This window comes from Rousettus aegyptiacus, unplaced genomic scaffold, assembly GCF_014176215.1.
Source record: "Rousettus aegyptiacus isolate mRouAeg1 unplaced genomic scaffold, mRouAeg1.p scaffold_m13_p_1, whole genome shotgun sequence".
Classification (NCBI taxonomy): Eukaryota; Metazoa; Chordata; class Mammalia; order Chiroptera; family Pteropodidae; genus Rousettus; species Rousettus aegyptiacus.
The window spans coordinates 161,525,446-161,540,158 of record NW_023416284.1 but is presented as its reverse complement, the minus strand read 5'-3'; the positions used below and the strand labels follow the sequence as shown (position 1 = coordinate 161,540,158).

Below are 14,713 nucleotides of genomic sequence, written 5' to 3'. Positions count from 1 at the left end.
AATTGAAAATGACACAAATAAATGGAAAGATATCCTGTGTTCGTGGATTAGAAAAGCTAGTAGTATTAAAATTTCCATCTATAGAGTCAATGCAACCTTTATCTAAATTCATCTATAGATTCAATGCAACCTTTATCTAAATTCCAATGACATTTTTCACAGAAATATAAAAAATAATACTAAAATATGTATGGAACCACTAAAGACTCCAAATAGCCACAGCAATCTGGGATAAAAAAGAAAGCTGAAGACATCACACTTCCTGACTTCAAACTGTATTTCAAAGCTATAAAAAAAAAGAGAAATCAAAACAGTATAATATTGGCATAAAAATGAACACATAGCTCAATAAAACAGAACAGAGATTCCAAAAATAAACCCGTGCCTATTCATATGGTCAATGAATATTTGATAAGGGAGCCAGAAATACTCAATGGGGAAAGGATAGTCTCTTCAATATATGGTGTTTGGAAAACTGGATATTGACATAAAAAAAGGATGAAATTGGAATTTTGTCTTATACCACTCAAAAATTAACTCAAAATGGACTTAAACATAAGACCTGAAACTGTAGAACTTATAGTAAAAAAAATAGGGAAAAAAGTTCCTGGCCATTGTTCTTAGCAAGAAATTTTTTGATATGACACCAAAAATATAAGCAAAAAAAAAAAAAAAAGCAAAATCAATGAGTGGAACTATATTGAACTAAAAAGCTTCTGCATGGCAAAAGAAAAACTCCTGTAGAATGGGAGAAAATATTTATCAATGATATATCTGATAAGGAGTTAATACCCAAAATATATAAGGAACTCATACAACTCAATAGCAAAAAAATTCTTTTGATTAAATAATAACCTAATAGACATTTTCCCAAAGAAAACACACAAATGGCCAATGGTTACATGAAAAGGTGCTCCAGATCACTAATCTGCAGGAAATGCAAATCAAAACCACATTGAGATATCACCTCATACCTGGTAGTATGGCTATTATCAAAAGAATAAGAGATAAAAAATGGTGGAAGAGACAGAGAAAAGAGAATCCTTGTGTACTGTTGGTGAGAATGTAAATTGGTGCAGCATTATGAAAAATAGTATGAAGTTTCTTCAAAAAATTAAAATAGAACTACCATATGATCTAGCAATTTCACTTCTGGATATATTTTCAAAGGAAGTGAAATTACTATCTTGAAAAGATATCTGCACTCCCATGTTCATTGCAGCATTATTTACAATAGCTAAGACATGGAAACAACCTAAGTTTCTATCACTGGATAACTGAATGAAAAATATATGGTATACACAGTAGCCTTCCCTTATTTGTGGTGTTGCTTTCCGTGGTTTTAGATACCTGCTGTCAACTATTTGTTCAAAATATTAAATGGAAAATGCCAGTAATAAACAATTCACAAGTTTTAAATTGTGTGCTATGTGTTCTGAGTAGCATGATGAAATCTATCACTGTCCCTCTGTTGCACCCAGGATGTGAGTCATCCCTTTGCACAGTGTATCCACACTGCACATACTCTTCACCCATTAGTTATAGTAGTCATTCCCGGTATCAGATTAACTGTCACATTATTATAGCACTTGTGTTCAAGTGATCCTTATTTTACTTAATAATGGCCCCAAAGTGCAAGAATAGTGATTCTGGCAATTTAGATATGCCAAAGAGAAGCTATAAAGTACATCCATTTAAGTGAAAAAGTGAAAGTTGTCATCTTAATATGGGAAGAAAAAAACTGTATGCTGAGGTTGCTAAGATTTACAGTAAAGATGAATCTTCTACCCATAAAATTGTGAAGAAGAAAAAAGAAATTTGTGCTAGTTTTGCTTTTGCCATTCGAACTGCAGAAGTTATGTCCAGTAGGTAAGGCATCCGGTCTCTCTCCGAGATGATATCTGTTGTCCTGTTTATTTGCATGCCTTATGATTTTTGTTGACAGATAAACATTTCAATTATAATGTGATACCTCTGCAAATCAAATTTTCTTTTTTCCCCCCAATTTTCTGTCTTTTGTTTGTTTGTTTATTTTGCTCGTAGGTTCTTTCCGTGCTGGGTGTAAGCTTGAGATAAACTTAATGTCTTGGGTCTTGTCTTAGCCTATGCCTTTCCCTGAGCATGTATTGTGACTTTCTAAATTCTCCTATATATGTGATTGCTTTTTTATATCCTAGTTCTTAAATTTCTGGTTCCTAAAAGGGGAAAAAAGAACAAAAGAAGAGGAAGAAGAAGGTTCTGTCATATAAATCTCCTTCAAGTCACTTCAGCCAGAATAGTAACAATGTGTGTGGGGTTGGGAATGCAATAATGGCTGCTTGCCTCTGACTGACTCTACACTCCAAACCATCAGAAACAGTTATCAAAGGCCAGAACAGAGTTCCCTGATAATTAGAGGAGAGAGTCTTTATTGCTCACCCTGCTCCTGCATGCTGCCTGCAAAGCGCTCCAGGAATACCTGCATGGCTACCTGCTTCACGGCTGAAGGTAGCGATAGGCATGAGTAGTCACAGCTGGGCTAAGAGCTAAACTAGAATACAATTAACTGTGATTAACCTTCCAAGCCTTCCCCTGGAATTTCCAATCCTTTCAACTGACTCCAGAGTTCCAAAATAATTATATCAGACAGATTCTGCACATGCAATTTTTCTCTATGGAGGGATAGATTCCTGGTGCTTTCTATTCTGTCATCTTCCCAGAAATTTCCTACTTACAAATTGCCCTTCTTTCACTTGAAATATTTTTTAATGCCTCTCTTATGTCAGAGATGGGTTCAGGGAATAAGAGGTATGTGTCTTTGCCCCCAAATATCTGTAAGATGTGACATACAATATAAGATTAACAAATAAAGGAATGCATGATTAGAAAAGATGATAAATGCTATAAAGAAAAAATACATGAACTGAAATCATCCCGTAGTATAGTTTTCTACAGCCAAAATTCCCACAAGCATATACTTTCTCTGAAGTCTCTTCTTGTTTTAATACTTTCTACCTATGTTATTTAGAACTTATTTTTTCTGTACATCACTTTATAGGTTCAGGCTGCTATATTCTAAATTTCGTTAAAAGTTAAGCTTGATTTTTTTTTTCCTCTTCCAATAACACATATCAGATTTGGCTACACCCCAGTGCAACAAAGACTCAGCTGCCTGGCCAAGGAAAACGTTATCTACATTGTGGCAAATGTTGGGGACAAGAAGCCATGCAATGCCAGTGATCCCCACTGTCCCTCTGATGGCCGTTACCAATACAACACTGATGTGGTGTTTGATTCTCAGGGAAAGCTGGTGGCACGCTACCATAAGGTATAATGAATTTACAAATAATTACTGAATGTTTAACAAAATAAAGTGGACAAGAGGGGAAGGAATTCCTTATTGTTGATAATAATAAGCATAGTTTAGAAGTAGAGTGGAGACAAAACATAGAAAGAAATGATTTGGTGTGAGGAACCCCTATAAGGAGGCTTGAGAGGTTTCCTGTGCATTTAAAAGCTTGATGTTGGGAGTGTGTGAAGATTAGCGGGACCTACCTACATTGAAATATAATGTCATCTTTGAACTTTGTCCTTTTAAAAACACACCCTGGCAATAGGTCAAGGCTAGAATAAAAAACTCCTTACCAAGTAGACTTGGTTTTAAAGAGAAAGGAGCAAAGAAATTTCTTCGTCCACAGAAAATACTTAAGTGATTTTAGCAAGTAGAAATTATCTATTTCACTCCTATGTCTTATAAGATTCAAGAAGGTCTTAACAGACAAGGATTCCCTTGTATGTATCTATAAAATGAGGAGATTGAACCGAAGGCTCCTTCTCAGCTGTAGTAATCTCTGATTCAGTAGCACTCTTTCCCTCTGAAGACAGTGGTCATAGATGAAATTGGCTCTGCAGAGTAGATCAGTGGTCCCCAGCCTTTCTGACACCAGGGACCAGTGCTCTTATGAGAATCTAATGCCTGGTGATCTGAGGTGGAGCTGAGGGGGTGATGCTAGACTGGAGAGCAGCTGCAAATACAGATGAAGCTTTGCCACCTCCTGCTGTGTGGCCTGGTCCCTAACAGATCACGTGGTACCAGTCCGCGGCCTGGGGGCTGGGAACCCCCAGAATAGATGTGAGCCTGCACTTTTTCAGACACAGTGATCTCCAGGGCAACTTCTTAAAAGAGATTTCTTCCTGCTTCATCTTCTGTTTATCACAGCAAAATCTTTTCTTGGGTGAAGATCAATTCAATGTACCCAAGGAGCCTGAGGTTGTGACTTTCAACACCTCCTTTGGAAGGTTTGGCATATTTACATGTTTCGATATACTCTTCCACGATCCTGCTGTGACTCTGGTGAAGGATTTCCACGTGGACACCATACTGTTTCCCACGGCTTGGATGAATGTTTTGCCACATTTGTCAGCTATTGAATTCCACTCAGCTTGGGCTATGGGCATGGGAGTCAATTTCCTTGCATCCAATATACATCACCCCTCAAAGAAAATGACAGGTACTGTGTAATCATTGAAATTTATAGAATTGATGTAATCTAAAAAAGCAAAAAACCTTTTTTGCTAGCTAATATGTACTCTTAAATACAGAGTTTTTCAACTCTTAATTTTTGCATAACTAGCTGGTGACATGCTGTAGCATCAGTCTTTATATAAATTGTTTCTAGATTTACTTAGTTTTATTCGACTTGAATGAACACCCTTTTCTTCCTCACCACCAAAAAAAATTCACTACTTCTTTCATGAAACTTTCTCCTTGGTCTCTTGGTGTCATCCTCAGTTGGATTTCTTTTCACTTGTTAACCTTAGCATGTTTCACTGAAATCAATGAAAAAATACTTTAGGGGGAGTAAAATGTTAATATAAGTTTCAAATAACAAAAACGATGTGATCCTTTGTAACTTTTCTGTTTCAAATGCCATTTCCAACTTATCACTTCCAGGAAGTGGCATCTATGCACCTGATTCGCCAAGAGAATTTCATTATGATATGAAGACAGAGGAGGGAAAACTCCTCCTCTCACAACTGAATTCCCACCCATACCACCCAGTTGTGAACTGGACTTCTTACGCCAGTGGTATAGAAGCACAATCAACGGGAGACCAGGAATTTAAGGGCATTGTTTTTTCTGATGAATTCACCTTCTTGGAGCTCAAAAGAGTCACGGGAAATTACACTGTTTGTCAGAAAGATCTCTGCTGTCATTTAAGCTATGAGATGTCTGAGAAGAGATCAGATGAAGTTTATGCCCTAGGGGTATTTGATGGACTACACACTGTTGAAGGGAGCTACTATTTACAGGTAATGGATTATTTTGGTAGTAGGGAAGTTACCAGATAAAATACAGGACACCTGGTTAGATTTAAATTTCAGATAAACAATTATTTTTATTATAAGTATGTCCCACTTCGGGGGATATGTGTATACTAAAAAAAATGTGTTGTTTATTTGAAATCAAATTTAGTTGAGCATCTTGAATTTTATTTGCTAAAACTTACAATCCTAGATGTCAGCAAATGTTAAACTGGTTAGAAAAAAGGACATTTATTTGTGGTACCAGTGTTTAAAATGATTTAGTAATCACATTACAGATAATTTTAATGGATAATTAACCTCTGCTATTTCCCGCCTAAACAAAGTTAGCCATTTCACCTATCTGTTTACTAATGCCTATCTTGTATTATGAAGAGCTTGACACTGAGTATGTCCTGGAGACATATAAAGGTGATCTCTGTGATATATAGTACAATAGTTTACTGCTGCAAAGATTCAGTTATCTCATATCTCTCAACATAAAGAAGGTTCTATATTAGTCTCATGAGGTAGAACTCCTCAGGAAAAACAGCTTCCGTGTTTTTCTCATTCTGCTCTTCTCTTCCTTGATCTGGCCTCCAATCCTATTTCATTCAGGTTATTGCAATACGTTCCTAACAGTTTCCTGATGACAGTTTCAGCTTCATCTACTCCATTCCCTACACTATAATTACAAAATCACTAAACACTATTTCTGATCATTTCACTCTCTTGCTTAAAATTTCTGTATCTTCTAACTGGCAAATTAAATTCTTTTCAAAAAACACTCAAAGTCTTGTTAAGTGCCCTCTTCTATTCTTTATCATCTATGCTCACTTATGCTCATATGTGCCCTGGGCTCCTGTCATACTGAGACGTTTCTCTATCTCCAATATGCCAGCTTCTGCATAATCTCTGGGTGTCTGCACTGGTGTTTTTTTTTTTTTTTTTTTTTTTGTCTATGATGCTCACCCCCCCCCCCCCTATCATTCATAGTGCTTTTCAGGTATTATCTTCATCAAGAAAGCTTCCCTGACACTTTCTGTAGCCCTGTTCCCTCCTTCTCAACCGAATTAGAAACCTCTCTTATGTGCTCCTAGACATCCTATGCTTAACTTTGTCAAAGGCATGTTGTGTCAAATTATGAACACACTTTTTAGAGACTGAAAGCCCTTGAAGTTCTGGAACTGTACCCACCGTGTAATATTTGTTTGCTATATGATAAACACTGTACCAATGCTTGTTCATTTTGATAAATGTTTATCAAGTGCCTTCTACATACTAGGTACATATTTTGTGCTAATAATATGAAAATGAATAAGTATAGACCTTCCTTATGAGGAATCTAGTAGGGGAGAAAAACGTATGAACACATAATTTCAGTAAAGGTTGGCATGTGATAGAACATAGAATGCGCATTTGCAGTAGGAATACTGCAGAGGTCCAGGAAAGTTTCTGGAGACATGATGTATGAACTTGTGCTATTATCCAGGTGAAAAAGAGTGGGAAGGAATTCTAGGTAGAGTGAGAGCATGATCAAGGGTGTGGATATGTGAGAGAATAGGGTATGCAAGGAAGAGCAAATAGTCCAGTGTTACTAAGGCATAACACAAGAGGTGAGGATTGCAGGAAGGTAAGCCAGGAGGCAGGATCATAACTTGCAGCATCTTACCTGTCATTTAAAGATTTGAATTTTATTCTACCAGTGATGGTCTTCTGTTGGAAGGTGTCCAGCAAGGGAATGATGTGATCACATCTGCTTTTGAGGAGATAATTTTGGCTGCACTGTGGATGATGGAATTAAGAGCAAAAAGATTAGTGGATCACTAAACTAGTCTTATTAGGACCTGAACCAAGATTATGTTAGTAGGAAGAATAAAAGCATGGAGTCAAAAAATATTTAGAAAATTGAATGTAACAGCTAATTTGATATGGAACAGAAAAGCAGAATGAAGGATCTAGAATGTGCCAGGTTTCTGGCAAGAATGACTGGGTGAATGTTATGCTCAGACAGATCAGGATGTGAGAAGAAGAGCAGACTGGGTGGCAGTAGGTGGAGACTCAGTTTTGCTTTGGATGTGCTGATTTTGAGGAACTTTTGGGACATTTGTCTGGAACCATCCAATAGGCTGGTGAAAATAATGGGTCTGACACTTAAAGGAGCTATTATTAGATTTAAAAACATTGTTTTGAGAATCAGCAAAATAAAGGTGTTGGTTAAAACCATAAAAGTGAATTTCATTACAAAGTTGACTACATAGATAGTAAAAATAGTGGGCTTTGGAGCTCCAATGTTTGGGCAGGAAATGGACAGAAGAATAGAAACCTACAAATATAACTAAAAAATAAAGGAGAACTTACAAAGAGAACTCTCATGAACAGCAAGGAAGTAGAGACTCTCAGAAGAAAAAAATTCTGAAGTGTATTTATACAATATGTTTACCGTTATTGGCATGCATGCAATTTTGGTTGAATTTCCTGGGCTCATAATGACAGAGTGAAACGGACTGCAGTAGGTTGAAAAGTTAAAGGGATGTGAGGATACTGCAAGAATGAGTGAATATTTTTTCTTCAAAACCCTTGTCTGAGACTGGAAGAAGAAAAAAGAGACAGGAACTAGACACAAACTTATGGTCACAAAAGCTATTTTTGATTTTTGTTTTTCCGGTAGATGAGAAAGTCTTGATTATATTTATAGGCCTAAGGGAAAGAGCAACAAAAAAAGGAAAAGGATGAAAATGTAGCAGAAATTAATAATCCTATCAGTGCTCCAAAGCGCTGGAGGAAAGAGGAAAAAATAGTATCAGGAACACAGATAGAAAATGTCCAGCAATTGAAAATTAGTTAAACAAATTATGTTGCATAAGAACTTTATTGCCATATAAATATTACCATATATTATGTGGCATATTGACATTAATTAATTTTATTACGTATGTGACATATATATGATATTACATTGCCATATTAATTTTTAAAATTCAAAACTTATATTTTATTTTTTGTGATAAATTTTTAGATTTAAAAAGTTGGTTATAGAACAAGATAGCAATTTCTTGGCAATTCTTCTCTCTTTTTCCTTCCTTCCCACCTTGGTCTTGGAACAGAGAGAAGCCTTTCTGCCTCCCCCAGAGTCTGATTGCACTGGAGGAGAGCAGAGTGAAGTCATTTCATAGTTGGGAAGATCAGCTCCGTCAAGTAAATAACACCCTCTGATGTTATTGCTGGGCGATGGTCCCTTGGCTAAAGCACTGGTGCCAAACAGCTTTTGGAATTTAAAATTCAAAGTTTAGAGGTTTTCTCATATATAGGGTGACCCTCCTAAACCAATTGAACTTTCTGAGCATATGGGTAATACTTGCCAATTTTAAGTTTCACAGTAGGGTTATCTAACTGGACCTTTTTAAAAAGGGTAATCCATGAGATATGTATCTTTAAAGACTTCCTCTCGAGTTGATCAGGTTTTCCAGGTTTCAAAATTCTTCTAATTCTCTTTCTGAGGAAGGTTGTCTAGTTTAGCAAATAAAAATACAGGATGCCCAGGTAAAATTGGAGTTCAGATAAATTTAAAGTTTAGATTTAAAAAATATAAGTATGTCCAGGTCCTGTGGGATATTTGGGACATACTTATACCAAAAACTATTTTTTGTGTCTTTAATTTATCTGAACTTTAATTTAAACTGGGACTCCTGTCTGTATTTTATCTAGCAACCCTATTCTTGAAGGATAAATGCCTTGCCGGCAGCATTTAGACGGCCAAGTGAGAAATGACCTTGCAGGGTGGATGGCAGTGGAAGGAGACAGTCTCAGCATTCAGCATCATTCATTCATGTAATCTTTTTCAACTACATCTTTTAAAACCTCCATCTAAACATCATCTTTACCCTTTCTGGAAATGAATACCCCTTTGCTGGAATAAAGAAGGGGAGTTGTATCTGAGGCACCCTTAATGACTTCCAACTAATTTTCCTTATGTTAGCAAGCAGCTTTACCAGCTGCCGAAGTATCCAATGCTCTCAGGGATGGAAGCTTTTGAGTATTCTGCCGTGTAGATAGAGATGAGTCTTGGTTTTCCCCACTGCCAGTTTAGGACTTGGCTTTCTTAGGCTTGCTCACTAGGTTAGTACTTTTGTGTCAATATCTCAGCTTCTAAAATTATACTGTGGTTTATCCTCCAGGTTTCCTATCCTTCTAGGTTTATAGCTTAAAAAAATATATATGTATTAGTGTAAGTAGTATTTCAAGGGAACAAAAAGAAAAATGTATTCTACCTTTACCAAAAAGTTATGTGTATGCCATCTTAACACACTTGCCCTAAGCGTTTGCTGTCTAACTTCAAAAGCAGAAGCAATGAGACCAGTTAGAGGCTATTGCTTTAGTCAGGCAAGAAATGAAAGTGGCTTGGAATAGGCCTAAAAGATGCAGTACAGAGAGAGTTAAATGAATATGGATCTTTATTTTGGAGGCTTTTCTCTCTCCCTGGTGAGGTAATTCATATCCTTAGATTATACATTCAAATAGCTATGTAGTGTAGTGTAGTATCATATAACTATGCAATTTAGTGAGAACTATTTAAGTCCTTGCTCAGATAAAAAGTACGTGACTTTTCCAGATCACAGGGGTTGTCTTTGACGTCAACTCTAGGGTTCACTACAACTTTAAAGTTCTTTTAGTGTGTGAAATAGGCAATAAAATAGAGATGAATCTAGTATTTAAATTAAATCTTTTTAAAGAATTGAACACTTTTAATTATTAAAAGCATTTCTAACTTAAGAACAATGAGGGTATTTCTTCTCGCTACAGACCAAAGATTTCATTGCTTCTTTTATGTGACTTAATTTGTTTGACAATGAATTGCAGAAAACACCAAGGTCTAAAGTCCTTTATTTTTTTACTAGTTGCCATAGATAGTCTGCAATGAACTAGACTAATCAATTGAGGAAATAATATTATTTACCAAACAAAGAGGCATTTTTTTTCCATGGTCAGAAGAATGTTTCAACTGGCTTTTCTAGATCTTAATCATTTGCATTTTCTTTCCTAGATTTGTACTCTGTTGAAGTGTAAAACGATGGACTTGAACACTTGTGGTGACTCAGTTGAAACTGCTTCCACCAGGTTTGAAATGCTCTCCCTCAGTGGCACTTTTGGAACCCAGTATGTCTTTCCTGAGGTGTTGCTGAGTGAAATTCAGCTTGCGCCAGGAGAATTTCAGGTAGGAATCGTTGCTTAATGTCGCCAACTCCTTTCATGAAAAAGGAACCACTTTTTGAATACAAAATCTACTCAAGAGCTTACAAATATCATAAAATCTCCATTTGAAAAGAGTAAAATTGTCTTTAGGGATTGCGAAGGACACTGAGTAGGCCACATTTCTTGTATGGAAAGCCTTAGTATAATAATTAAATTGTCCTCGAAAATAAAGAAAAATCCTCTTGTGGAGACTGCAGGGACAAGGCTGGATTGTTTACGGTCTGTCGAGTAGGAAGAATACCCAAGAAGAGTTTCAGGATCAGCGCCACCAGAGGAAGTTGCTCTGCATCACTGGGCAGTGATGACCTAGGATAGTTAGAAGGAATTCCTCTCGTGGTATGGGTAACCACAGGAGGAAAAGGAAAATGAAAAAGTTGAGGAGAGAGAATCTGCACGGCCAATGTTGGCAAGAAAGCAAAAACTTTTTTTTAGAGGCTAGGTATAATTTCTTACTGGACAAGCACTCTGCTTAGCCATGTTCTTCTATTGACTTTTCCTGCAGGTTCTGCTCTCACTCCCCTTTCCTCGTGGAGACAGTTGCTATAGTGTATTAGGGACAATGGGCAGGTTGGGACACTGTGGTGAGCCATTGACAGGGATGATGGAAGCTCGACTCAAACTCCCCTTCGTCAATCCCTTCTGATCATTTGGAAAAGTCTTTTTCTTTTTCTTCTCTCTTTTTTTTTATTCTTCTCTTCCTTCTCCTTCCCGGCCTCCTCCTCCTCCTCCTCCTCCTCCTCCTCCTCCTCCTCCTCCTCCTCCTCCTCCTCCTCCTCCTCTCCTCCTCCTCCTCCTCCACTTCCTCCATCTCTTCCCTCTTTTTTTTTTGGAGGAGTCTTTATCTTGTCTGATGACCAGATTTCTCTCTTATATACTTCCAAACCCATTGTTTTTTTTGTTTATTAACTCATGGGATGCTTCTTCAGATATACAAATTATAAGATATTGATTCTAGGCATTTCAAAAATAAATGAATCAGTTCCATAGATTCAATTTTTCTTGAACTTTGGATCATTTCAAATATTTCTGATAAAACGTAACCTGGCCAGTATTTTTGTTATTTCCTCATCCAGTTGTACTGAATTTTAATAATGAGTTGTGGGTTGTATAACTTAAAGGTAGAGCCAATGAACTTCTCTGTGTTTTAATTAGGTATCAAGTGATGGACGCTTGTTTAGCCTGAAGCCATCATCTGGACCTGTCTTGACAGTAACTCTGTTTGGGAGGTTGTATGAGAAGGACCCAGTATCAAATGCTTCATCAAACCTCATGGCACAAGCACTAACAGTAATGCTTGTAGTATTAACAACTATTGTCATTAAGTAAGTAGAATCTTTACATCTTCTCATTTTTATTTGAATAATTTAAAAAATGATGGATAAAGAAAGAAAGATGGGTTTGGGCTTTTGATATTAGAGTTTTGGCCTCTAGTATAAATTAATTACTAATATGTATATATTTTTTTTATTTAGACATACCCACACACACCAGACAATAGGAACCAGATAAATAGTGAAAACATTTTGAAAGTTAAAATCTATAAAATGAGGATAACAATTGTACCCATCTTTCAGATTTTTGGTGGGAGAATTGAATAAGTTAATATATTTAAAGTGCTTACGTAAGCTCCTGACTCATAGAAAGCACCTGTATATGTTAGCTATCGAAATGATACATGATTGTCACTGTAAAACCAGTCGTGATGTACTTATTGCTAAAATTACATTACTTCTGATTTTTTAAAGTGCATACATTTTCCAATGGTCCAGCAACCCTGCATATTTCAATTAGAAAATCAATGAATTCAACCTCAGCTTATTGGCTTTGGCCTGATATCCAGCACTGATGTATCCCAGAGGGCATCTGAAATTACATCTATAAACCTGCTAGAAGGCTTTCACATTTTTTGTTTTTCAGTGATAATTTACTGACAATTAAGTGCTTTGCCTAAAATATTAGCCTATAAGCATATTAATAGGGTAGCTCTAAAGCACACATTGACCAAATCTGGCCTGTTAACTGTTTTTGTGTGTCCTGTGAGCTATGAAAGGTTTTTATGTTTCTAAATGGTTGAAAAAGAAAATCAAAAGAAGAATAATATTTTGTGACACATGATAATTATGTGAAATTCAAATTTCAGTCTCCATACCTAAACTTTTACTGAACATAGCCACGTTCATACGTTTAGGTATTGTTGATGGTTATTTTTGTGCTACAGTGGTAGAGTTGAGTAGTTGTGTGATATAGACCATTTGGCTAGAAGAGCTGAAAAACTTTGCTGACTCCCACTTAAAGTATTAAATAGCAATGGATTTTAGTATTGAAAACCTTTAAAATAAATCAGTGGGAAATTGCCCTTGAGCAACTCTCTTGTAATAAAATAATTTTATTTGCTTTGAATTATATTACCATCACAAAAAGCCCTTAATTAACATATGAACAAATATGCTAAATAAACTAATACTCCAAACAAGTGAATATAATTTTTATTAGCATGATGGTTTCTAGTCACTGTAAGATACCACATCATGAAGTTTTTTGTTACATTTGGTATGTTCTAAAATTCATGAAAGAAATCATATTTTTATTTTCACATTTTTCCTGGAAATCAACTAAGAACTGTTCGTCTGAATATACTACCTGATATTTTTCCCTGTGACAAACTAACTAGCTTGTCTTAGAATAATTTTTCATAAAATTAAGCATTGCTGCAGTGAATTTAATTTTTTAATGGTGGCATTTACTACATCCATACTCAGCTCTGATTACTTTTTCATTCTGGATTTCTTTAATGCATATATGCCTATTTTATGATAGTTTTGATGTGCTTTTTAACTGTAATTTAAATTTATTCTTCTTAAAATGTTTGTGATGCTCATTTGATACAAACAACACAATTCCAAGAAAAAGACTAAGGCTCAAAGACAGTTTTTTATCTTTTAATACCTTGATGAATGAGTTTGATTGGTCCAGGGAGCAATTTTTGACACTTCCTCATTTAAAGATTACAATTTATGTTATCAACTTTGTGATTATGTAAAATACTCCACACGCATACACATGCTCTTGCTGGTAGCCAGCTTCCAACATGGCCCCCGGTGAACCCCATCTCCAAGCTCCATGGAGAGATTCCTCATGATTAAGTGTTCTGCGAGATTATTCATGATTAACTGTTCTGTAATTATTAGCCTTGTCGTCTGCAATAGATCTCAATTCATGACTTCTTTAATTATAACTGATAGCTTTTCTTCAGTTCTGCTTAAAAGTTCCAGTGATTTAATTTGTTTGCTTTGTTAGTTATTTATCTAAATAACACATTTTAGTTTTCTTAGGGACTGAATTGTATGCCCTTCATCCCCACCCAATTTATTATGTTGAAGTCCTAAGTCTAGACCTCAAAAAGTGGCTGCATTTGGAGATAGTCTTTGAAGAGGTAATATGAGGTCATTATGATGCAGGATGGGGTGAATCCCCCTGAGTGGGGATTCAGGCCCTGCACAAAAAGAAGAAAGGTCCTTGGCTTTGTGCAGGAAAGAATTCAAGAGCTAGCCAGAATTAGAGACAAAGAAAAGTCTATTAGAGAAGGACCAATACTCCATAGACAGAGTATGGTCTCCTCTCAGAGTCAGAGAATGAGTCTCTGAGTATTTGTTGAATTGGGTTTATATCTGTTTCTTAGCTTCTATGTAAAATTACTGATTACAGGGAGTAAAGGATGGAATAAATGATTGGGTTTATCTTTTTGTACAAGGTACAGCTTTGTTTTCCTTTTATGGCAATGGTAAGTTTTAGCAGGATGGATAAATAGTCATTAGTAATCTCTTCAGGAATCTTTCTTTGTTCTATAGGTTCCTTGGGGTCTGGCCTTATGGCCAAGCAACCAGGTTCAGTGTCTAGCAGCACATAGCATGCTGTAAATTCAGCCTGGTTTAATATTTAGTTCATTCGTGTCATTCTCATGCTTCTTTTGTATATTAATTAGGGTGAGCCCGAATCCAATATGACTCGTGTTCTTATAAGAAGATGAGATTGAGGCACAGATACGCCCAGAGGGGAGACCACGTGACAACACAGAAGAAGATGGCCATCTTGGAAAAAAAACAACCCTGCCAACACTTTGATCTAAAACTTGTGGTCTCCAGAATCATGAAAAAATAAATTTCTGTTGTTTGAGCCA

At 36.2% G+C, this 14,713-nt stretch overlaps 1 protein-coding gene across 9 annotated transcripts in view; it reads left to right on the top strand.

Annotated features, from left to right (window-relative positions):
- The window catches only part of VNN1 (vanin 1), a 25,966-nt gene extending 11,253 nt beyond the window's left edge, over window positions 1–14,713 (top strand). For all 9 annotated transcript variants that reach the window (XM_016124643.2, XM_016124639.2, XM_016124635.2 and 6 more), the window contains 6 exons: window positions 3,115–3,307; window positions 4,199–4,490; window positions 4,934–5,292; window positions 10,328–10,498; window positions 11,689–11,858; window positions 14,519–14,713. In XM_016124643.2, coding sequence (XP_015980129.2) covers window positions 3,115–3,307; window positions 4,199–4,490; window positions 4,934–5,292; window positions 10,328–10,498; window positions 11,689–11,858; window positions 14,519–14,540 — 1,207 coding nt within the window. In that variant the 3' untranslated portion in view covers window positions 14,541–14,713. The remainder of the gene's footprint in view (window positions 1–3,114; window positions 3,308–4,198; window positions 4,491–4,933; window positions 5,293–10,327; window positions 10,499–11,688; window positions 11,859–14,518) is intronic.